This window comes from Morus notabilis, unplaced genomic scaffold (assembly GCF_000414095.1).
Source record: "Morus notabilis unplaced genomic scaffold, ASM41409v2 Scaffold568, whole genome shotgun sequence".
In the NCBI taxonomy this organism is placed as follows: domain Eukaryota; kingdom Viridiplantae; phylum Streptophyta; class Magnoliopsida; order Rosales; family Moraceae; genus Morus; species Morus notabilis.
The window spans coordinates 460,213-485,708 of NW_010368058.1; the positions used below are offsets into that span (position 1 = coordinate 460,213).

Consider the following 25,496-nt stretch of genomic DNA (forward strand, 5'->3'; position numbering starts at 1 on the left):
TTTTATGCGTGAATATCGGCTATGATTTATGATAAATAATGTACAACGTTTCAAGGAGTTCAAGGCTACTCCTCTTAATGCTGTTAGATCTGGATTGAGAGATGTACTGTTATTTCTGGATTGTTTTCACGTGTTATGTTGCTGTTTAGTCTTTTGGCCATTTCTAGCTGTAGGTTTTGGGGGAAAAATATTTTTTCTTATTAATAATCACATAACCGGAAAAAATACAATAGTTATATTTAGAAGAGATTGAGAATCTAATCTTCTTCTAGATATACTCTAAATCCTATCTTCAACAACCCTTATCCTACACTACAAAATTTAAACTCTAGAATTCAAATCTTATTTGATAACACATAAACCCTAACTAAACCTATCTACTATATTTCCAACACTCCCCCTCAAGTTGGAGCATAGATATTTGTCATGCCTAACTTGCTTGTCAAAAATTCGAAATGAGACCGTAGAAGCCCCTTAGTTAAGACATCAGTTATCTACTGTGTAGTTGGAACAAACGGCAAACAGATGATTCTCGCTTCAAGTTTCTCTTTAATAAAATGTCTATCGATCTCAACGTGCTTTGTTCGATCATGTTGTACGGGGTTATGAGCAACGCTAATGGCAGCTTTGTTGTCACAATAAAGCTTCATTGGACTCTCAATCGACCTCCTTAATTCTTCAAGAATCCGCTTCAACCACAAAATCTCACATATTCCATGAGCCATTGATCTGAACTCAGCCTCAGCCCTACTCCTTGCCACAACACTTTGCTTCTTGCTTCTCCACGTAACTAAGTTACCCTAGACAAATGTATAGTACCCAGATGTAGATCTTCTATCTGTTATAGATGCAGCCTAGTCAGCATCGGTGTAGACTTCAATACCTCACTGTTCATTTTTCTTGAAGAACAATCCTTTTTCGGGAGTACTCCAGATATATCAAGATTCGGTGAATTGCCTCGACACGCTCTTCATATGGAGAGTGCATAAATTGACTCACGACGCTGACAGCAAACGCAATGTCTGGGCGAGTACGCAATGTCTAGGCGAGTATGTGACAGATATATCAGTTTCCCAACCAGCTTCTGGTATCTTACTGTGTTCACCGGCGTTCCTTTTTCACTTTCTCCACGCTTTAGGTTCGGCTCCATTGGTGTTTCAGCAGGTCTACAACCACTCATCCCAGTCTCTTTCAGGAGATCAAGGACATACTTTCGTTGAGAGACAGCTATGCCTTTCTTGGATCTTGCGATTTCCATACCAAGGAAGTATCTTAATTGTCCCAAATCTTTAATCTCAAGCTTAGAAGTCAAGCACTGTTTCAACCTTTCCATCTCTGCCAGGTCATCTCCAGTGAGGATGATATCATCCACATAGACAATCAGAACTGCAACTTTCCCATCGGTTGAGAACTTCATAAATAGAGTGTGATCGGTCTGCCCCTGAGTGTATCCATGCCTTTTCACACATTGAGTGAACTTCTCAAACCAAGCTCTCGGTGATTGCTTTGAGTCCTAGAATGATTTTTTCAGCCTGCACACTCTAGAACCAAATTTTTTATCAAAACCGGGAGGAGAGTCCATATAAACTTCTTCCAGATCCCCGTTCAGAAATGCATTCTTCACATCCAGTTGTTATAGTGGCCAGTCTAAATTCACAGAAATAGACAAAAGCACTTGAATTGTATTAAGTTTTGCAACAGGTGCGAATGTCTTTGAGTAGTCTATCCCATATGTCTGTGTGAAGCACTTAGCTACCAACCGAGCCTTATACCTATCTAGTATGCCATTTGCATTGTATTTGACTGTAAAGACCCATTTGCAGCCGACTGTTGCCATTCCCACCGGTAGGTTCACAACTTCCCAAGTTTCATTTTTTTCTAGAGCCCTCATCTCTTCTAGAATAGCCTCCTTCCATTCAAGAACATTTAGAGCCTCCTGTACTGTTTTAGGAATCTCTACACTAGACAACTGTGAGGTAAAAGCACGAAGAGAAGGTGATAATCTTTCATAGGACACAAAGTTGGACAAAGGGTGTTGTGTACAAGACCTAACCCCCTTACGATGAGCAATAGGGACATCCAAGTTATTAATAGACTTAGGTTGGACACTAGACTCCAAAGATTTAGATTGAGACATAGATGTACCTGAAGGGGACTCTTGATCCGTTCCCAAGTTGGATTCATGGCAATGCTGCAAAGTAGGGATTCCCTTTCCTTGAATCAGTTTCCTTCTCGAGTAGACACGGAGCTCTTGAATTTTTTCCCTTGGTTTTTCACACCTCTGTTCCTAACCGGTCATCTAATGGCATTGAAGGAGGTCCCCCATCAGTTCCAATTTTGAAGATATCATTTTCTAGATGTGGATTTGGACTTGATTGTAAAGACATGATAGGGTTCATATTTAGATGATTCGAGAATTCCTTACTCACCGGTTTAAAGGGGTCACTCACGGGTTCAAAGGAGGAAGCAGCAACAGGGTCACTCTCGGCAGCAGCAAGGTTACTGTTATTCTCGGCAGCAGCAGGGTCACTGTCATTCTCGGCAGCATCAGGGTCACTGCCATTCCCGGCAGTAGCAGGGTCACTGCCAGTCCCGGCAGCAGCAGGGTCACTGCCAGTCCCGGCAGCAGCAGGGTCAAGTTCAGTTTCTAACCTAGCATCTTCGCCATTACTCTCCCCCTGAAGATGATTCTCACAAAAATATATATGCGTTTCAAACAATGTTACATCCATAGTTACAAAAACGTTTTTTGAAATTGGGTCAAAACATTTGTAACCTTTTTGTGTTGGTGAGTAACCAATAAAAACACACTTTTTTGCCCTTGGATCCAATTTCCCCCGATTATGATTATGCACATGAATGAATGCAACACAACCAAATACCTTAAGTGGAATATCAGTGACAAGCCGTGATGTGGGAAATTTTTGCTTAAAACAGTTCAATGGTGTTTGAAATTTCAAAACTCTTGTGGGCATTCTATTAATTTGGAACACGACAGTAAGGACTGCTTCACCTCACAGGTATTTTGGAACACTATTTGTAAAAAAGTATTGACCTAGCAACCTCAAGAAGATGTTTGTTTTTTCTTTCCGCCACCCCATTTTGTTGAGGGGTGTCATTGCAAGAACTTTGGTGTACAATCCCTTTTTTAAGAAAAATTGCCCAGGATTTTATTAAAATATTCTTTCCCATTATCACTTAGGAAAACCTGAACTTTTGTTTGAAATTGTGTTTGAATCATGTTGTAGAAGTTTTTGAAAACATCTTTTGATTCAGACTTTTCCTTTAAAAGAAACACCCAAGTTACCCGTGTGTGATCATCTATGAAGGTGATAAACATCTTTTTTGAGAGAAAGTGCTAACCCTAGAAGGTCCCCAAACATCGCTGTGGATAACTGTGAATGGTTTTGAGCTCTTATAGGGTTGTGAAGGAAAGGAAGCCCGGTGATGTTTTGATAATTCACAAATCTCACACTAAAATGAAGATAGACTTTTATTGATGAACAATCTAGGAAACAAATATTTAAGATATTGGAAATTTGGATGTCCTAACCTAAAATGCCATAACATGACTTCCTTATCACTGGAAACAGAAATAGACTTAAAACAAGTATTTTGAGCTTGTCTTCCCAAGCTTGATCCATCTTCAAAGAAATAGAGCCCTCCACTTGTCTAGCATTGCCAATCGTCTTCCCCGAGTTCAAATCCTGAAACTTACAAGAAGATGTGAAAAAGTGAATTTGACAGTTTAAATCTCGAGTTAGTTTACTGACAGACAAGAGATTACATGACAAATTTGGAACATGAAGAACATTTTGAAGGGTAATGAATGGAGCAATAGCAATGGAACCTTTCCCAGCTATGGCTGAAAGGGATCCATCTGCTATTTTAATTTTCTGATTTCCTGCACATGGACTATATGAAGAGAACAATTTTGATGATCCTATCATGTGATCGGTTGCACCGGAATCTATGATCCACGGGCAATTTATACCGGAATTGACACTAACAAGGGCAGTGAGGTAGTTACCTTTCTGGGCTAGAGAACATGATGGATTTGAGGAATTTACAGAGAATTTTGAGGATTGGATGATTTTCAACAAGTGGTCTATCTGTTCCTTAGTGAATGGAGAGCTTTCTGTTGAGACTTGCTGCCCTTGGTCATCATTTGAAACTTGGAATGCTCTGCCACCCCGTTCATTCTTCTTCTTCCAATTTAGCGGCTTCCCATGTAATTCTAGCATGTTTCCCGTGTATGCCAAGGTTTCTTACAATGATCACACCATGGTCTATCATTCTTCTTGGTGTTTCTCCTGTCTCCGTCCAAGTTAGCCCCTTGAGAAACCAAGGCAGAGGTTTCGGCCTCTGTTACTCCTCATGCTTCTTCTTTCTTCAACATCACACTCCTCTGCTTTTCTTCCCTTCTCACTTCAGAGAACACCTCTCGGATGGATGGAAGTGGTTTCCTTCCTAGAATCTGGCCTCTCACGTCATCTAATTCCTTGTTGAGTCCGGCCAAAAAAACAAACACTCTGTCATTCTCTACCCTCTTCATATAGTGCACGCTATCATTGGTGCAGTCCCATTCTTCCTCGTAGCATAAGTCCAATTCCCACCAAAGGTTCACCATCTTGTTGTAATAAACCGTGACCTCTCTATCCCCTTGTCTTGCCTGCCATAGCCTTGATTTTATCTCAAATATTTGAGATGAATTTTCTAAGTCGGAATAGGTCTCTCGTACGGCTTCCCAAACTGCTTTGGCGGTTGGAAGGAATAAGAATGGCTTTCCAATCGAGTACTCCATGGAATTGATAAGCCATGCGGTAACCATGGAGTTTTCGGATCTTTATGTCTTCAATTTTGGGTCGTTCTCCCTTGGTTTCTTTGCCTCGCCTGTCAGGAACCCTAATTTCCCTTTTCCATCGATTACAAGCTTCACAGACTGAGCCCAAGACAAGTAATTCTTCCCATTTAATTTGTGTGCAGTCAATTGCAACGCATTAGATGGGTGATTCATGAGGGATACGCCGTCATCACTGCTTTGGACTGTGGCTAAATTGTCTTGCGAACTCTCTGCGTCATCTCTTGTGGAAGAGGAACTTCTGTTGGCGCCGGCCATGGCAGTTTTTGCGATTGAGAGATTAGGTTAAGAGCCTAAGCTCTGATACCATGTAGGTTTTGGGGGAAACATATTTTTTCTTATTAATAATCACATAACCGGAAAAAATACAATAGTTATATATAGAAGAGATTGAGAATCTAATCTTCTTCTAGATATACTCTAAATCCAATCTTCAACAACCCTTATCCTACACTAAATTTAAACTCTAGAATTCAAATCTTATTTGATAACACATAAACCCTAACTAAACCTATCTACTCCTATATTTCCGACACTAGCTTTTGTTTTTCTGTTCTCCCGATGTCTGCTCATATTCTCTCTCTTTTTTTTTATTCGCTTTTTTTTTTGTTCCTAATAAAATTATGTTTCTGTTTCTATAACATTGGGAATTATGTTATAATTTAGTTATTTATTCATTTTTTATGTTAATGAAGTCTGTCTGGAGAATTTCTTTTCACACTTGAAACTTTTAGGTTATGCCGCTTGCTATTATGCATTTTGAGGATCCCGTCTTGGTGGCTTCATGTGCTTTTGTCCTGGAGCTTTGCGGTTTATCTGCCAGCATGCTTCGCGTGGATGTTGCTGCCTTGAGACGGATATCTTCATACTATAAGTCCACTGAAAATAATGACGACCAAAGGCAATTTTCACCCAAGGGCTCTGCATTTCATGCAGTTTCCCATGAACGTGATATAGTCGAGTCTCTTGCTCGAGCACTAGCAGATCATTATCTGCATCAGGATAGTGCAAGTAGTACTAAGAAAAAGAAAACTCCGAGTTTAGTTACCGGTCAGCAATCTTCACGAGCCCTCATTCATGTCCTACATCATTTAGAAAAGGCGAGCCTCCCTCTGACGGTGGATGGAAACACATGTGGATCTTGGCTTTTGAGTGGAAATGGTGATGGAATTGATTTGAGATCCCAACAAAAAGCTGCTAGCCAGCACTGGAATTTAGTTACAGTTTTCTGTCAGATGCATCATCTTCCCTTGAGCACAAAATACCTTGATGTACTAGCAAGAGACAATGATTGGGTACGTCTCCATAGTAGTGGTGCATGCATTAGTCGATTATAATTGCGAAATTCAACATCTTCAAATCTTATCGTGGCATTTATTTATTTATTTTCAGGTTGGGTTCTTGTCTGAAGCTCAGTTAGGAGGATATTCTTTCGATGCAGTAATTCAAGTGGTAAGCCATCATGATTCTATATTGTTCTGAATTAAATATCTAGCATACGATAAAGTTGTATCCTTTATCCTCTTACTGTTCTACTTTTCAGGCATCGAAGGAGTTTAGTGATCCACGTCTCAAAACTCATATATTAACAGTTTTGAAGAGCATGCAGTCAAGAAAAAAAGCTAGCACCTCTTCTTATCCAGATAACTCAGAGAAAAGGACCGAAATTTCCTTTTCAGATGAACAAACTTGTTATCCAGTTGAACTCTTTAGAATTTTAGCAGAATGTGAGAAGCAAAAAAATCCTGGAGAGGCCCTCTTGAAGAAAGCAAAGGACTTATCCTGGTCAATTTTGGCAATGATTGCATCATGCTTTTCTGATGTGTCTCCCCTGTCTTGCTTGACAGTGTGGCTGGAAATTACTGCAGCAAGGTCACCACTGATACCCATACATATGAATAATGCTTTCTGTGTTGTACTTTAGATGGCATTTTGTATCTGATATTACTTGAGCGATTTTCATTAGTGATTCCATAACATTGAAGCAAATGTGTGATGTGAATTTATCTTTTGCTTTCTCGCTTTAAAATTTTGCATGGGTTCCAGCACCTATGGTGCCAAACTTCTTGTGATTTGGCACTTTTGTCCTTGGAACTTTTTTGCTTGACAATTTAGTCCTTGAAATAACAAACTAGTAGCAATTAACTCCAATGGGTAAAAGAAGTTAAATTTTTATCCAAATAACAATAATTGTTTTGCACCTTTGCCCCTGAACTTCTCGTAGTTTGGCACTTTAATCCTGAAAAACTGTCATTTGGTAAAAGCATTAGGTTTGCAAACTTAAAGAGTATGGTTCTTACTCTAGCTGTATTACTTACAGGGAGACATCATCCATTAAGGTAAATGATATCGCATCCCAGGTTGCAGATAATGTTGGAGCAGCAGTTGAAGCTACTAATTCTCTGCCAGCAGGGAGCAGATTCCTTACATTTCACTACAACCGGCGGAATCCAAAACGTAGACGTATTTTGGAGTCCATACCAGGAGATCTGTCAGATGTTGAAGTTACCAGCATTTCAACTAGTCCCGTGGGTGAGAAAGTATTTGTTGCACAAGGTTTTATGGTTGAAGAGGAAAGAAAAATAGAACTTTCTGACTCTGATGAAGGGCATGTTTCTCTCTCCAAGATGGTTGCAGTACTTTGCGAACAACACTTATTCCTGCCTTTACTAAGGGCATTTGAAATGTTCCTTCCTTCATGTTCTCTCCTGCCTTTCATACGTGCCCTTCAGGTTTGTGAGTGGTTTACAATTCTGCCATATCTTTACCCTATAATGTTGACAATCACATTAAGAGAATCTATGTAACGACTCTTTGTTGTTGGTTTGATTGTCATGCTATGTGGGTATTTTTTATTACCCCTCGTGTACCTCTGTCTAACTGGGAGAACATGCATCCTCTTAACTTTAGATGCAGGCTACATTGTCTACTTCCACTGCTGCTAATTTCTATGGACGATTCATCTCTATGTTGAATGGGGTGGGTAGTATAGGCAGGGATATGCATTCTTTCTAAACCCTCGTCTTTTTTTTGTTTTTTTGCTCACTCTGTTAGTAAGCATTTTTTTTTTTCTTCTTTCAAATTCTTGATAGTGGAATGAAATTCTGAAATATAAGATTAACCTTCAGGAAGTTGGAAGTTCAAAATTTTCTGTTTCGGTGGTTTCACTTTTAAGAATGTGTGAATAGAGTTTTGTTTTAGAAACTGGAAAGGGAGTTCTGCTAGTTGGCTATTAGTATGCTTTTAAGAGGAAGAAATACGACATTCAATTTTGTCCATTGTTGATGCAAGTTAACTACCTCATTTAACGTGCCTTTCTTTTTTCCTTGGTAGATTCTTATGATTTTCAGTAGGTTCTGAGTTTTGTAATCATTCACTTGGCTTTGCATTCTCATTTTGGAAGCGAATAAATTGGATTGTAACTCTCGATGAAGTCTAAATATATTCTGCATCATCTTCTCAGGCATTCTCACAAATGCGCCTATCTGAAGCGGCAGCACATTTGGGTTCCTTTTCTGCCCGAATTAAAGAAGAACCGTCACAGTTACAGGCAAATATAGGAAGGGAAGGTCAGATTGGGATATCATGGATAAGCTCTATGGCTGTTAAAGCTGCTGATGCTACACTTTTAGCTTGTCCATCCCCTTATGAAAAAAGATGCTTGCTACAACTTCTTGCGGCAACTGACTTTGGTGATGGAGGATCGACAGCCACAGACTATCGGCGTCTTTCTTGGAAAATTAATTTAGCTGAGCCTTCATTACGCAAAGATGATCTTTTACAACTTGGAAATGAGACTTTAGATGATGCTTCACTTTTAGAAGCATTGGAAAAGAATGGTCATTGGGAGCAAGCACGTAATTGGGCCAAACAGTTGGAGACCAGTGGCGGACCTTGGAAATCAGCTTTTCATCATGTTACTGAGACTCAGGTCTGAGTGAATTCCTTTTGGGATTTAAATTGTTTAATTTCTTTATGTTACCAAGGGTTTGACAGTTGTGCAATTATAGGCCGAATCTATGGTAGCAGAATGGAAAGAGTTCCTTTGGGACGTTCCAGAAGAGAGAGTTGCTCTATGGAGCCACTGCCAAACACTCTTTATCAGATATTCTTTCCCTGCTTTACAGGTATGTCCACTTTGTATTGGCACTTTGCAATAGCTTTCAATAGAATATAGTCACCAACAGTGATCGTTCTGAGATAATTTGCCTTGAAATTTCTAGGCAGGGTTATTTTTCCTTAAACATGCAGAAGCTGCAGAAAAAGATCTTCCAGCTAGAGAGCTTCATGAGTTGTTATTACTCTCTCTACAATGGTTAAGTGGGATGATAACCCTGATGAACCCGTAAGTGATTTACTCCCTAAATAACTGCTTTCCGATTACTTTTTTTAGTAAGATACTCTTTTTTGACCCCTGTGATACATTTTCCAGAGTTTATCCATTGAATCTTCTGCGGGAAATTGAGACCAGAGTTTGGCTCTTGGCAGTAGAATCAGAAGCACAGGTGAAGAGTGATGGAGAATTCAATATAGGTTCCATGCGTGACCCAATAAATAAAAATAGCTCTAGTATCATTGACCACACTGCAAGTATAATAGCAAAAATGGACAATCATATAAATAGCCGGAGTAGAAATACTGAGAAGCAGGATGCAAGGGAAAATAACCAGGTGCATTACAAGAACCAATCCGATGTTAGCTTTTCAACTATAGTAGGTGGACCTACAAAGACTAAGCGGAGGGCAAAGGGCTATGGGGTAGTAAGACGGACACTATTGGACCCGGTAGACAGAAGTGTAGAATCTGATGAGGTTCCAAGTTCTCTTTACTATAAAAATGACATGTCAGTGCAGGATGAGAATGTGAGAACGGGAATGTCTTTTTCTAGATGGGAGGAAAGAGTTGGACCTGCAGAATTGGAGAGGGCTGTTCTTTCTTTGTTGGAATTTAGCCAAATATCAGCTGCCAAGCAACTCCAGTATAAGCTATCTCCAGCACAAGTACCTTCAGAATTCGTACTCGTGGATGCTGCTCTGAAGCTTGCTGCTCTTTCAACTCCAAATGAGCTAGTATATGCATCAATGCTGGATGAGGAAGTACAGTCGGTTATGCAATCGCACAACATACTGACTGACCAGTATCAAATTCAACCGCTGCAGGTTATTGTCCATCTCTCTCTTATCTGTTTGAAGTAGATACTAGGTTCTGCTTTTGTTAATGATTGTTAATACTATTTGCACTTGAGATCAAATTCACTATCTATGTTCTATGTTTGTTTGACAGTTGATGGATGCACTTGAGATCACCATTATAGTTTAATCCCTTTTTTTTTCTCTTGCAATTATAGGTTTTGGAGAGCTTAGCAACCATTTTCACTGAAGGTAGAGGGCGTGGACTCTGTAAGAGAATAATAGCAGTTGTAAAAGCTGCAAATGTCTTGGGTCTTTCGTTTCCAGAAGCATTTGACAAGCAACCAATAGAGTTACTACAGCTGCTTTCGCTAAAAGCACAAGAATCATTTGAGGAAGCAAATCTCCTTGTGCAAACTCATTCTATGCCAGCAGCTAATATTGCTCAAATTCTCGCTGAGTCCTTTCTGAAGGTTTGTTTTCGAATGAGGCAATTTACTTGTAATATTCAGTGTTTGCTAATGAGGGAATTGGGCTGTTGTGGGTTATGCGAGCCTTCTTTCTGGTCCAGATCTAGCAAAAAGAGAGACACCTCAGGAAAGGTTTCTGTTTTAGCAGTTATTTGAGGAGTTTGGTTAGAGAGGAACCATAGAATATTTGGATGAATGTAAGGAAGACTTCAGTGTGATATGGGATATGCTTACTTTAGCACAGCTCTTTGGGTTGGTGATGAGAAGGATTTTGATAGTGTGTTTTTCTCCGGTTTCGTTAGGGACTGGGTTGCCTTTTTTTAATTTTATAGTTTAGTGTTGGAGGATAGCTCATTCTCCCTTCTACTAGTATATTTTAATCCTATTATCATAAATAAAGATTATAGTTTCTTGTTGAAAAGAAAAAAAAAAGGAAGAAATGATGTTCTGTTGATCTGGTTCATTCTGTTTTTATAGGGCTTATTGGCTGCGCATCGTGGGGGATATATGGATTCTCAAAAGGAGGAAGGACCTGCTCCCTTGTTATGGAGGTTTTCAGATTTCTTGAAGTGGGCAGAGCTTTGTCCATCTGAACCAGAAATTGGCCACGCATTGATGCGTATGGTGATTACTGGACAAGAAATACCGCATGCTTGTGAGGTATAATTGTAGTGATAAGCTATACTAGTATCCTGTTGACCAAGTACGTTCCACAGTTGACCCCTTTTTCCCTCAGAAAATGAAATACGTTCTACAGTATTTAAGAATGCATTTACAATCAATAAAAAATGATGCAAATTAAATTAAGAGTATATTCACCACTTATAAGTTGGTATGATAAAGAACGTTTGAGCACACTGTTATCGTTACAATGTATTGTCTAACAACGGATCCTCCCTTTGTTCACAAAATCCTTTCTTTCAACAACTACTACTACTGATAATAATGATAATGATGATGGTGATGGTGATGATGATGATGGTGATGGTGCTGATGGCAATGATGTTGATGGTGATGGTGATGGTAGTAACAGTAGTAACAACAGTAACAACAAGAATAAGAACAATAATGACAATATAACAACAATAATAACAATAATAATGGTAATGTTGATGATGGGCTGAGCTATTATAATAATGTCTTGTATGATCATATTACGACCCCAATTAGTTGGGATCAAGGCTTGTTGTTGTTGTTGTTGTATGATCATATTGGCCTAGGCTTAATCTGTGACTTCCTACACGTGCGATTTGTCTTATTTTCCAGGGCATGTCTAATAACTGGATCCTAAATTAACTTAAAACCGAAAGAGGGTGGGGGAGGAGGATGGGTGCGGGTGGGGTGCGTACTATTTTTTAGGGGAAGAGAAGAAAATGAGTAATATTAAGCTAAGAAACGGTTAATAGAGATATTTTATGAGCTAATAGTAATGTTCCTAAGGGAAAATGCTATTTGCAGGTCGAGCTTCTTATTCTATCCCACCATTTCTACAAATCATCCGCTTGCCTTGATGGAGTTGATGTTCTTGTAGCCCTTGCCGCAACAAGGGTGGATGCTTATGTCTCTGAGGGGGATTTCGCTTGTTTGGCTCGCCTCATAACAGGAGTGGGAAACTTCCATGCCCTAAATTTCATTCTTGGCATTCTCATAGAAAATGGCCAACTGGATCTTCTTCTTCAGAAGTATTCAGCTGCTGCAGATACAAACACAGGCACAGCTGAGGCTGTCAGGGGGTTTAGGATGGCTGTTCTTACATCGCTGAAGCATTTTAATCCCAATGATCTTGATGCATTTGCAATGGTCAGTATTTCATTCTTAATTTCTTCTTTGTTATGATGAAGAATTTGTTTTGACAAGCTTGTCAGGTGAATAGACGATGGTTGGATAAGGGTTATATGGATCAAGCAACTTTGGAGCAGATTAGCTATGTTAGACATTTCACAGTTTTAACCATCTTAACTAAGTTTTAAATACATTGATTGGTTTTAGATCTTGTGGCTTTTATTTATTTATTTTATGGGTCAGCTCTCTGCAATAGTTTCTCTTCTGCCACTTGTTCTTTTAACTGGGAATCTTCTGTAGATCTTTAAGTAACATAAAGTTCCCACAAGAATTCAGTTATTAAATATGTATTTTCTTGTTTCAAGTTTTTTTTTTTCTTTTGTTCTTTTTTCAGGTGTACAACCATTTTGACATGAAACATGAAACAGCTGCTCTTTTAGAATCTCGAGCAGATCAGTCGTCTGAGCAGTGGTTTGGTCGTAGGGACAGGGACCAGAATGAAGATCTATTAGATGCTATGCGATATTTCATTGAAGCTGCCGAAGTTCACTCTTCCATTGACGCTGGCAACAAAACACGTAGAGCTTGTGCTCAGGCTTCCCTTCTTTCGCTTCAAATTCGAATGCCTGATATTCAATGGCTGTACCTATCTGAAACAAACGCTAGAAGAGCCCTTGTTGAGCAGTCCCGTTTTCAAGAGGCCCTAATAGTTGCCGAAGCCTATGGTCTTAACCAGCCAAGCGAGTGGGCTTTGGTTCTTTGGAATCAGATGCTCAAACCAGAACTACTTGAAGAGTTTGTGGCTGAATTTGTGGCCGTGCTACCGCTCCAGTCTTCAATGCTTATTGATCTAGCGAGGTTTTATAGAGCTGAGGTAGCAGCCAGAGGGGACCAGTCCCAATTTTCAGTTTGGCTCACTGGGGGAGGGTTGCCAGCAGAATGGGCTAAATACTTGGGGAGATCATTTAGATGCTTATTAAGGAGGACTCGAGATTTGAGGTTGCAACTGCAACTCGCTACATTGGCAACTGGGTTTAATGATGTGATTAATACATGTAACAAGGTGTTGGATAAGGTCCCTGAAAATGCTGGTCCTCTTGTGCTGAGAAAAGGGCATGGTGGGGCTTACCTGCCGCTAATGTGAATATGCTTTGAGACAACATTTGACAGTCAGACGGCAATAGCGACTATGTAAAGTGGTGAAACTTCTAATTTCTTCTAATATCTTGCGCACTTTTTTCAATTGAATTTCTGAAGAACTTGCTTAAGGATTCTTGAATGAAAGGAGAAAACGGGCTGGCCACTGTTGGTGGGAGTGAGGTGGTGACGGGATGTCTTAGGGAGGTGCTGAAAATGAAAAGAATGGTATAGAAATAGCTTCAGGATATGCGAGTTTTGGGATATCCTGAATTACTTGGAGAAATTTGAGGTGTTTTATACAAGGCAGTAGCAAAGATCAAAAAGTTTGGAAACCACATGTAGATTAGTTTTTTTTTTTTTTTTTTTGTTTCTGCTGTCATTTTGTTTTTTTTTTTTTTGTTTTAAATCCCCTATTCTTTTATTGACATTTTGGGGCCTGAGTGAATTTTGTAAGAATTGTACCATATATGTCCATATTTTCCTCAATATATGGTTCAGCTCAAGGGATTTTACAAGGGCTTGTTTTTCCTTTCTTTTCTTTCATAATGCAGAGACTGACACTGGAAAAGTTATATTTATTAGTGTCAGAAAATCAATTGTTTTAAATCCCCTATTCTTTTATTGACATTTTGGGGCCTGAGTGAATTTTGTAAGAATTGTACCATATATGTCCATATTTTCCTCAATATATGGTTCAGCTCAAGGGATTTTACAAGGGCTTGTTTTTCCTTTCTTTTCTTTCATAATGCAGAGACTGACACTGGAAAAGTTATATTTATTAGTGTCAGAAAATCAATTTATCGCTCCAGGAAGTTGAGGATTTATTTTGCCTGCCTGCGTAATTATCAGTCAGACAGACGACATGGTTTTCCATGACGGTGAAGAGAGTTTCTGCCTCGGACTGCGGGAGCATCATGTTGTTGTCATTGTCGTTTGAGTTGTGGAGTTTTGCATGGCTAGGGAGAAGAAGAAGAGGAAGGAAGAAGATGAAGAAGAGTAAGGAAGAAGAAGAGTGAGAACGAACAGAAGTGCATTGTGTTTTGTTTTGTTTGTCCTTGTGTTAAGGTGTGTGGGAGGAGAATGTGGTCGTTTGGTCAGTGTGAATTTTTAGTAGCAAGTGTTTTTTGGATCCATGTATTGTCTTGTGAGCTTCTCTCTCTATATCACTGTGTATGTTCTTTGTGCATGCATGTGTGTGAGAGAGAGAGAGAGAGAGAGAGATTCGTGGATGTGATTGAAGTGATTGTGGGGGGTTAGAGATTAATAACCTGTATTCTGTCATGGCAACTAAGAGAGGTTTTTGGTAATTTTTTAAGCCAAGGTAGGGTCAAAAGATATTGATATTTATTTGATAGCATCTGTCACAGTCACAAATATGTGTAGAGAGAGAATCGGAAGGATTTTTTTTTTTTGGATAATCGGAAAAAGGAGTTGTTGGTAGGACTGACAATTCAGGTAATGATATGACGTCATGGCTCGAAATCCGTACGAAATTAACGGATTTGGGTTTATTATAAATAGCTTTGGGTTAAAATTAGGTTGACCCCTTAAAACACGATTAAATAGCGTATCGTTTTCAGGTTGATTCGTCAATTCGTAATTGACTCGTCGTAACTTGTTTATTAAACGTGTTATATTTGAGTAACACGAATACACAATACAATTACAACCCGTTTGTTATCTATGTTGAGAAACATGTTGAGAAATAAGTTGGCACGACCTTATTATCACTCATTTTATAAACGAGTTATTAAAAACAGTTGACACAACACTATTATGACATGTTTAATAAATTGGTTAATCGTGTCGTGTCAACATGTCAATATACATATCGTGTTTGAGTTTTGTATTTTAACACGAATAATAAATAAGTCGCGTTCGTGTCAGGTCTTACCGTGTCAACTGAAAGGGTCAACACGACACGGCAATATGAATTGTCACTCCTAATTGTTGAGGGATTTTGGGAGAGAGAGAAAGTTTCATCTTTCTAACATGTATCTTATTTACTCTTTAGATAGGTTTATTATCATTATGTATATTAGGTGAGAATTTGGAGAATTCTTTTTAAGGCTTGGAAAAAATATGTTATTGATAGGATACAGTTTTTAACTATTAGATTAAATCAAAATCGTAAGAATGCTATTTAGTATTGAAAATCCTTTCCTTTATGTTAATCTCTCAAAGTTAAGAGGTGCTGGCAATTAAATTGTGATCAAGCATGCAAAGAATGATGGATTATTTATAAATTATAATGTACATGACGGATTATAGTCTTAATGATTATATTATACGCTAAAACAAAGACTTGAATTTTTCATTTCTATTGGACATCTTCCGTTGATAAATGAATGCTATAAAGTTTTATCAATTATCATTTGTACACAAGTTGAGTTAATTGTTTTCATATTGAAAAGACTAAATTATAGAAGACATAACTTAAAACGGATAATTTCACACCTAAGTTTATCTTAAATCCCTAAATTTAAAAAAGAAGAGACTGTTCATTTCACCGATTCGAGGTTAAAATTCGAGTTTTATTACAGTAAAAAGCTCTAAAAAATAGTCACATCTAACTTTTTTGCTATAGTAAAAAGCTCTCACATGAAGTCACATCTCAACCCGAATTAAAAACTCGAATCAACGAATTAAACGGGCATTACTACTTTATTTACAAAACAGGACGTTCTAACTTTTACCTCATCAGAAAAAAAAAAAAAAAAAAAAAACCTTTACCATTTTTTTTTTTTAAAATATTTTTTTTTTATCACCCAAAAAAAAAAAAAAAAAAACCTTTACCATTATTTTTTTTTAAAATATATTATCTTTACCACTCCAACTTAAAGAGAGAGAGAAAAAAAATGTGGGTTACGTAATGTTAGTCATTTTCAAATATCTTTACTGATTGCAGAAAATTTATCATGTAGTAACCTTTATTAATCTCCAAATAAAATCTGAACATTGGTTTTTTTTTTTTTTTTTTTTTTTTTTTTTTTTTTAGGAAACAACGTTGTTTAGTTGAAAAGCCAATATGTATTAAAGATTCATGGAAAGAGTCATGCAATCCACCAATTAAAGATTGAAAAAGACTAATTCATCCTTCAAAAAATTTAATATGCAGTGATAAAAAAGACAATATAGTAATTAAACAAATATTCATTCATCTATCATTTTAATTTTTTCTCTTTCTTACCAAACAACATAAATGATTAACATAATCTTCTCCACCTTTCACATTTCCTATCATTCCTCTCAACATTCCTCATACCAAACAAAGCCTAAGAAAATTGAAGGTAAGAACTAGGACTTAAACTACCGTGCAACGAATTTTCAGGGATAAGAATTATTATTCTTTTTATTGTTGAATTCCACCTGACAAAAACCATTCAAATTTCAACGGTTCAGAATAATTTGTTCATCATCCAATTCTTGATAAAATACTCGTGCGAATGCATGGTACAATAAAAGAAAGGATGGTCTACCTTGTGAAAATTTGGTAGGTCTTCTGCAAAAAAGCTAATTACCAAGAAGGGTGATGAAACATATATATGATCTCGTTCATTTTACCGATTCGAGTTTAGAATTTAAATTTTAAAAGCTCTCAGAAACAGTCATTTCTAACTTTTTTGCTACAGTAAAAAGCTCACATAAAGTCACATCTCAACTCGAATTAAAATCTCAAATTAGCGAACTAAACGGGCCCATATAGATTATAGCCACAGTTTCTCACATGAATAAAGAGCAGTGAATTGAATTTGTTTGTTTAAAGCAGACTGGCCATAGGAGCAAAGACGAACAAGTGTCCAACATGTTGGGGGACTTGAGCACGAGAAGATTAGTAAACAATATTGCTGAAACAGGAAAATAGACTGTTCAAGAGGTCTTACTGGTCAACGACAACTTACAACAAAATATATGTAACAAAAAGTGTAAATCTGAATTTCATAATTACTCATAACTTTTACCTTTTTCCTTTTACTTCATGGCCTGCTATTCACATGCATGCCACAAATGTCGCAGAGAGTATTACTAGCAAGAAAATAATGAACAGAGAAAATAACTAATTGCAGGAATACAAAACTGCCTGGCCAATAAATATATTATGTATGAGCAAATTGATGAGGAACAAACTAGCAATAATTAAAAGTTCAAAATTACATGTTTATCATCTAGGTTAAGTTAGAATATTTGTATTTTTCAATCCAGACTTTGATGACTAATTTTTCATAAAGATAAAAGTTTAGTAAAGAGGCGACCGGCGTTAGCATACTCCATAAGCGTTACTAAAAGGGTTACGTTGATAAGAATGTTCACTAAAAGCTTTACAGGTGGGCCCTATCCCTCAGATGAAGAGCACGTCACCCCAACTCCACCAGATGTGTTAACAATAAGAGTACGTAAGAGTCTAATCCCAGATAACTAATTGAATACATAAATTTCTCCCTCTGTTCTTCTTTTGTGCTCCTAGTCTCTTTCTCTCTATTTCCTTAATCATCTTGGTCCAACATCACAAATATTATGCCTATGAATATTTTCCAGTCAAGTGTTTTCTACGATTAATGTCATAACCAACATGAGGAACCAAAAGATTTTAGATCACTTGATTCTTGGATATGGATGAGTATCAAACTACATTAAGGAGCGTCGACTGCCACCATAAAGCTACCATAAAGAGCCATCTAAGCTCCTCTTGCCAATTGATTCCTATATAGATATGCACCTACCACAATTTAATTGCTTGCTTGGTTATACACCCTTTTTCCCCAAGAAAAAGAAATAAGACATGGATTTTTTTCTGGAAAAAAAAATAGTCGAATTCGCAATTTTGCTATCGGTTATAATGAGAGGCTAGATCGTTTCTTGCTAGCTATCTTTCCTTGATTGAATTTTCCAGCTAGAGTGAGAAAAACAAAATTCTTGGGGGGAAACAAAAGATGTAATCCTAAAATAAGCTACTTGTGTAGAACACAAGACAAAAAAAGATTTGAGCTGAAAATACCTCAGATATTACACGATATAATTAATAACTCGAAAATTATAAACACTAAATTAGATCAGCCAAGAAAAATTCACAGCATGACGCAAAGAGGAGAAAATTTTAATCCAGGTACTCCTTAGTCTAGCCTCATTTGAAATATTAGTCAGCCTTCAGCTGCCTGCCATAACAGAATGGAATTTCAAATTCATCAGATCAAGAAAGCAGGTAAGACAATATGTATACACATGCACACGCGAAATTATCACATCAATCTTACATGAGTCCAAAAAGTTGCCTGATAGTGACTTCAGATTATACTATAATGCGACAACATTCGGTTGTACCACATCTATGGAAGTTTCAACAGATGATTGTTGAACTTATGCTGCTGCTTTAGCTGTCTCTTGATCACTCATTAGTAACCTGAGAAAGTTGTGATCCATTGACATTGTTGACTGCATCAGGAAGCTGCGAGTCCATGACCTCCTTCACGTCACTAAGCTGTGAGTCAGTGACCTCCTTTGCATCACTGAGCTGGGAGTCGATGACCTCTTTAGTTACATCACTCGGCTGTGAGTCAATAACCTCTTTACTTGCATCACTCAGCTGTGATTCAATGGCATGCTTATTTGCATCATTAAGCTGTGAATCTACATCGTCCTTATTTGTATCATTAAACTGTGAGTCAACGACCTCCTTAGTTATTTCATGACGTTGTGGGTTGACAACCTCATTTGCATCATGATTCTGCAGGTAAACCTCCAGCGTTGCATCAGAAAGTTGGGAGTCCTTAACCTCAGTCACTGCAGCAGAGGGCTGCAAGTCATTGTTCTTTTCTGTTTCATTAAGAAACTGGGTCCCTTCAGCTTTCATAGATGCATGGCTCATCTCAGCATCAACTACCTCAACAGTTGCATTGTTTAGCGGTGAATGATCAATCTCGATATCTGCACTGCACAGATGCAGAGGTTCATTCTCACCATCTGCAATTATTCGTAAAGGATTGTCCACGCTATCTAAAGCATATAGTTGATGGTGGTTCTCTTCTCTATCTCCATGCTGCAATTGCAATTGAGCAATCTCATCAGTAGCACCATAATGAGATTGGTCATCCTCGCTAGCTGCACCATATTGCATTGATTCATCCTTTCTTAGACGTTTTCCAGTACTCTTTCTTCTTACTCTCTCCTTTCCTCTTTTCCCGACTTCAACTTGTGGGGTAGCTGTCACAATGGCTGGGCCTCCAACTTGGTCTCTCAGACATTCATGCGCGACATATCTGATCCTAGAAACCAACTCAATTTGTTGAGGATCCAACCCCTTTGTAGAGAATGTGTCAACTATATGTGCAATATCCCTCAGACCAGCATTCTGCAAAATTCAAAATAAAAGAAACTATATCAGACTAATATGTCATTTGCATTCCAATTACATCAGGAAACATTCCGGAAAATTCATTAACTATAATTCACTATCTCAGGCTTACTGTTCTCTGAAACTCTGATGAGAGAGATATAGGCCTCCCTACAAATTTACGGGTAATTTTCAGGTACCACTGCATGTATTCATTTTCATCTGCAGCATTATCACCATCCACGATATGAGATTGACGCTCAGACCATTCATCAACTTCTGATTGCATCTTCATTGACAAGTCAACCCCACCATCAACTCCACGACTTTTCCTCTCCCATTGTTGTACATCTTCTGGGATTGACTGAACCATGCCGTATTGCCTTAAGCAACGGTTAGGGAGATGCCTTTCTGCCTTGTCAAAACAAATTAACATTGTTTTTGACCTCCCTAAGATCAAATTATTCTTAATATCTTCTGGAATTAATGTACTGTCCATGTTTCTATAAGGAAGCCACTCTACCTGTATATTAAAAACATACTATTTGTGTTACACTTTACAGATTAAAAACCAGAGTATAAATTGAACACTATCCAGGATACAAAAGAAAAGAAAAGAAACTTACATCACATGGTTTCAGAGAATCCAATGCCTTACGGTAAAATACTACATCGCGGTTCGCTGTTGGACCACTTTGTTTCCCCTTCCATCTAAGCACAAATGGAAAGCACTCATGTGTCAGATCATGATTGAGCTTTGGTCGACCAATGTTCAAGTGAAAGTGACTCCAACACTGCTCATCAGATAAACAAAGAAAGGATTTTTAAGAAGAAATATCCATAGAAACAAAAGATACTATGAAAAATGGAGGAAATAATAAGAGGTAAAGTATAGAAAAAGAAACGTGCATGAAAATTACCTGTAGCAGTGTTAAACAGCCACTAATTGTACTCTGAGATCTCAGCGAGGCATTGCCTAAGGCCCTATACAAGAATGCCAATGCTGCAGCTCCCCAGGCATATTTTCCACACCGGTCAAAATTCTCAAATAATGGAAGGTACATAACAGGGACTTTATTCCCCGTGGTGGTAGAAAAAATAGTGCTGCCTACAAGGTACAAGAGGTAAGCACGGGTATGACGCTCGACAACCTCAAGTGGGGCATCTTCAGGACACCAAGAAAAGAACTCTTTCAACCAACTTAGCTTTACCATCCCACCACTAGTATAACCAGATTCTGGTGCCTTCCCTAGATACTTTTCACACACTATGTGGCAGGTGGTGTAAGTTGTACCGATTACGGGTTCTCCATCAATAGCTAGTCCAAGCAACAATGCAACATCCTTGAGGGTTACAGTCATTTCTCCGACATTCAAGTGGAAAGTGTTTGTTTCCCTCCTCCACCTCTCAACTAACGCAGAAATTAGTGGATTGTCTAGACTTATTGCAGGAATCAATCTTAAATACCCAAACCCAGCCTTCTCGACTAACTCAACTTGTTTTCGAGTGAGTGTCCACTGGTCGAGCTTTGAAGTGTGTTCATGACATCTAAGTGCACCACGCTCCTGCAACAATTATTCAAAAGCGTAAAGTCAAACACTAAAGAAAGATTGTCATCACAAACAAAAAAAGAAAAATGCAAAGAGAAAGAGAAGCTTAAAGCTCATCAAGTAAACTCCACCTGCCCATCCCAAACTGCGGAGGAAACATGTTTCTCTTGATCATAAAGTACTGAAGCATCCATTGGTCCAGGGTTCGTTCCGTAAGGGTCCACCAATGTTACGTCCATTGGTGACAGTGGAAATAATCAATCTACCATAGAAGCACAAAGCAAGAGCAGCATATTTAAGTTCATAATCATACAATGCAGACTTGATAAACGCACCAAGAAAGACGAAAAGTTAGTGACATGAGAATACCAATTAAGAATGCAACATTCAGCTCATAACTTTATCAAGTATGGCAAAACAACAACTAAATAAAGCTTCACTTTGATAACTTATACCAAAACATCAAAAAAGTTGTTTGTATATCCAATCAAATTTTTTTTTATGTTTGTTGGAAAAATAAACTCTAAAGTCACATCAACCAAAGATTAAAACTATTGAAAGAGGTAACTAGTTTCACAGGTGAAATCTTCTTCTCTCTCTTTTGTATTAATAGCTTAATTCAGTAAATAGGTAGTAATTACGATAGAATGGAATCTCCAATGTAGTTCTTAACAAACTCAAATTGAAGAAAACATAACAATTGTCCATATTTACTCCCTCTTTTACAAATTAAAATTCCCATCAAGACTTTTTTTCTTTTTTCCTCTCAACCAAAAAATTTTGAAATTCTCATACACAAACGCAAAACACTAGTAACTAAAACTGGAAAAAAAAAAAAAAAAAAAAAAAGAAGCAAACTTCAAGTCTCGGTTTTGTTCTGAAGGACAAGTAAATGAAAAGAACAGGAAAAAGACTCCAACTTTCTTTCTGTCACAACCAAGTTTATAGTAAGAAAATCTCTAAACTCGCCATTAATCTTACATAATAAAAAAAGCAAAAAAAAAAAAAATGAACCAGTATTTAAAGACCCAATTTTCCTCTATTTTCAATGATTCTAAAAAAAAAAAATGAAAAAAAAATACCTTGGGAGGAACTGATTGGTTTTGGTTCACCGGAAAAATCAGAATTCTCCGGCGAGAATAGGGAAAACTTCCGATTTGATATCTCCAAGGACAACGACGCCGTTTTCCTGGGCAGTTGCAAAAGTACAACTAAAAAACCACGAGTTTGCGTTTTCCACTTTCTTTAAGAGGAACCGACACCGTTTAGCACATACACAAATAAAAACCACGAAAGTTAAATAAATAAATAAAAATTATTGAGATTCAATTTCAAAAGAATTTTTCTGGGAGTTTCGGAGAAAAAGAAAAGGCGAGAGAAGAAGAGCAATTTGGGAATGAGGAGAGACGGGACAAAACAACGACGGGGAGCGCCGTCGAAACTGCAAAACGCAAAAAAGAAGATAAAAGGAAAGCAAAGCGGCGTAGAAAAGTTAAAAAATGGGTTTTGTTTTTGTGTATTCGGAGATGGAAGTGCAATAACGAGATCAGGGTTTGTTTGGAAACCTAAATGATGTTTTTTTTTTTTTTTAATTTGTTTTTGCTTGAAAAAAAAAAAAGGAATCAAAATTTTTAAGCAAAAAAAAAAAAGAAATCAATTTTTTTTTTTTTTTTGTTTTTTTTTTTTTGCTAATCATCAATTTTTTTTTTAATTCAGTTAAAAAATTTTAGAAGTGCAGATAATAAGGTTTCCTTTTAAGTTTATTGTTTTTAATGGGTTTTGTTTTGTTATTATTTTAAAAATTGTTTTATTGCTTAAACTACTTCTATTTAGTTGATAAATGAAAAAAATAGTTGTTTCAAAAAAAAAAAAAAACAAACTAAAGCAACATGTCTTATTTTTCAAAAATTGTGTTATCAGTTAATACATAGCAAAAAGAGTTCAAAAATAAGAATTAAAGCAAGAAGCGATTCTTTTTTACCTCCGTTTTTTGCCATTTATTTGGGAAATTTGGATGAATATGAATTTAGTTTTATTTGAAGACAATTTTTCCTTTTTGAAACTATCGTTTGGTGAGGTTTAAATTAAGATGAGTTTGAACCACGTGGATTTTAAACTGTAGAGTCTGAATTTTAGTTCAAATCCTTATAATTTAAGGAGGATTTGAGTTTAAAAATCCTTTTATTTTAAGGGTTTAAACGTCACACAAGAGTTTAAATCTCTTTTTAATTTTTATAAAATAAACACTGATTTAAACTCGAACCTGAGTTTACTCCTTAAACCCTCCAACCAAATGACCCCTAATGACTCATCAACCTCTCTTTTTTTTTTTTGAAAATTAGAAATTGTTATTATTAAAATAAAGTGTCTCATGTAATAATAGTGTTTATGGGTAGAGGTGAGAATTTTAACTTGGTAAGTTTCATCTTATTAGAGAATAAGAAGCCATGGAGGATTGTTTTATTAACATTTTTACATACATGACAAGTCTTAGCTCTTAAGAAGAAGAAGAGGAAAATACGTAACATTAGAACTTTAGTTCTTATTGCATTCGACTCTACCAACTGTAAATTTAACGCCACACTTTTGCCCAAACCATACATGTGTACCATCAAGTTTTTGCTAATGGTCATAACAAAATCAATAGAATCATATATGATAGGGTTCTCTTGTGTTGGGACAAACTTATTTGCTTCACTCATAGAGCATGTAAAATATAAGGCACATTTAGTTTGTTGATTCGAATTAAGATATGACTTTATGTGAGAATTTTTTACTATAATAAAAAAGTTAGATGTGACTATTTCTGAGAGCTTTTTACTATAGTAAAACTCGAATTGGTGAAATGAACGGGGTCATAGTTTTGACTTCAACTTTGAGCTTTTGGCAAAAGGTCATAATCTCGATTAAAGTGGACCTTCCTGCAAAATTAGAAAATTCCTTTATTATATCCGGCGTGTAAAAATAAATTTTACTGAGACCTCAAATTTGTATTAAGGCACTCCAGTATATTTAAAAATAAAAATTATTTTCTTTTTAAAATTAAGATACTCTCTAATTCCATAAATGCCCTTATATACACCCCAAACTTTTTTCACAATTAAAAAATGATTTCTTAAAAGGATTTGCTGTCCTTTTTTTTTTTTTGGCTAAATCTTTCCCGTTTCAACTATTAAAAAAACAGACACGTTAGTTTGTTGGTTTGAATGACTTGAACCATATGGTTAATGAACAATTTCTCCTCTACATAAAGTATGAACTTGAAAAACAAAAAGTGTTTGCGAGTTTTTCATTTTTTAAACGAAATCATAAAATCATCTATACCCTATTCTAATAAAATTTTCTGGTCACCAAGTACTGGAGCTTGATATGAAATTTCATCAAGTTTTAATAATTTTGAATTCTGAAGTCGTTTAAACAGAAATAACAAAATAGAAAGAAAAAGAAAAAATGTTAATAAAATGTTTCAATAGAAAGAATCAAATCTCACTCAAAAATAATAAGAAAGTAAATATTTTTAAGAATTCATATCTTAAAATGAGATAAAGAAAAGTATGGGGTGTATGTAAGGGTATATGTGGAATTATAGAGGATTTTAGTTTTAAAAAAGAAAATAATTTTAATTTTTAAATATATTAGGGTGCCTTAATAAAAATTTAGGGTGCAAATAAAATTTTATGTGTAAATTACAAGCGCTACACATGGATTAGTACTGTGTCCAGAGTTTAAAGATAGTATTAGTATATGGAAATTTTTATAGTGTTCTCTATTTTTTAGGAACACTGGTATTTCCTGCTTATCAGCCGTCGAATATGTATTACTTTTTCAATATAATTTAACTTTTGACCAAATTTAATACAAATTTAACAACTAATAAATAAAAAACACCGATATTTTTTAAAAATAGAACACAAGAGAAAGTCTCATTAGTATATGAAGGGCATATAAAGGAGGTCATTCGTTAATGTTGTCACTTAAGGGATAGATGAGGAACTATGGTCCGTTTAGTTCACTGATTCGAGTTTTTAATTTGAGTTGAGATATGACTTTATGTGAGAGCTTTTTACTGTAATAAAAAAGTTAGATGTGACTATTTTTGAGTGCTTTTTACTATAGCAAAACTTGAATTCTAAACTCGAATCGGTGAAATGAACGGGGCCTAGGTCCATTTGTGATGAAATAATTGATTGAACCTCATTTGTTATAGGACCTTTCTCAACGCGATAAGGGTATTTA

The 25,496-nt window shown here is 36.7% G+C and overlaps 2 protein-coding genes across 6 annotated transcripts in view; one reads left to right on the plus strand and one right to left on the minus strand.

Annotated features, from left to right (window-relative positions):
- The window catches only part of LOC21400717, a 29,801-nt gene extending 14,885 nt beyond the window's left edge, over positions 1-14,916 (plus strand). For 2 of the 4 annotated variants that reach the window (XM_024176365.1, XM_024176368.1), the window contains exons 15-27: positions 5,596-6,156; positions 6,254-6,313; positions 6,405-6,733; positions 7,182-7,593; positions 8,325-8,792; positions 8,872-8,988; positions 9,085-9,206; positions 9,294-10,020; positions 10,209-10,463; positions 10,938-11,120; positions 11,919-12,260; positions 12,637-13,441; positions 14,134-14,916. In XM_024176365.1, coding sequence (XP_024032133.1) covers positions 5,596-6,156; positions 6,254-6,313; positions 6,405-6,733; positions 7,182-7,593; positions 8,325-8,792; positions 8,872-8,988; positions 9,085-9,206; positions 9,294-10,020; positions 10,209-10,463; positions 10,938-11,120; positions 11,919-12,260; positions 12,637-13,386 — 4,326 coding nt within the window. In that variant the 3' untranslated portion in view covers positions 13,387-13,441; positions 14,134-14,916. Of the gene's footprint in view, positions 1-5,595; positions 6,157-6,253; positions 6,314-6,404; positions 6,734-7,181; positions 7,594-8,324; positions 8,793-8,871; positions 8,989-9,084; positions 9,207-9,293; positions 10,021-10,208; positions 10,464-10,937; positions 11,121-11,918; positions 12,261-12,636; positions 13,442-13,933; positions 13,980-14,133 lie in introns of those variants that run through there. The other 2 variants (XM_024176367.1, XM_024176366.1) reach the window with 2 other exon arrangements.
- Positions 14,917-18,232: 3,316 nt separating this feature from the next.
- LOC21400719 (protein MAIN-LIKE 2) lies at positions 18,233-22,809 on the minus strand. 2 transcript variants are annotated; one of them, XR_002903655.1, is made up of 7 exons: positions 22,343-22,809; positions 21,392-21,522; positions 20,631-21,275; positions 20,337-20,504; positions 19,844-20,233; positions 18,635-19,728; positions 18,233-18,535 (listed from the first exon to the last, which is right to left on the minus strand). XR_002903655.1 is itself a non-coding variant. In XM_010114594.2 (6 exons), exons 2-6 carry the CDS (start codon positions 21,497-21,499, stop codon positions 18,766-18,768), a joined length of 2,274 nt encoding a protein of 757 aa, XP_010112896.1. In that variant the 5' UTR covers positions 21,500-21,522; positions 22,343-22,809; the 3' UTR covers positions 18,233-18,765. The 2 variants fall into 2 exon arrangements, 1 of the variants encoding a protein (XP_010112896.1); XM_010114594.2 differs by having other exon boundaries at positions 18,233-19,728.
- Between the last annotated feature and the right edge of the window lie 2,687 nt (positions 22,810-25,496).

Excerpts from the sequence above, each read along its gene's own strand:
- LOC21400719 (XM_010114594.2), bottom strand. The coding sequence starts at position 21,499 with ATGGACGTAACATTGGTGGACCCTTACGGAACGAACCCTGGACCAATG. Across the intron at positions 21,276-21,391 it reads CCGCAGTTTGGGATGGGCAG|GAGCGTGGTGCACTTAGATG; the intron begins GTGGAGTTTACT and ends TAATTGTTGCAG. Across the intron at positions 20,234-20,336 it reads ATTCTCTGAAACCATGTGAT|GTAGAGTGGCTTCCTTATAG; the intron begins GTAAGTTTCTTT and ends TTTAATATACAG.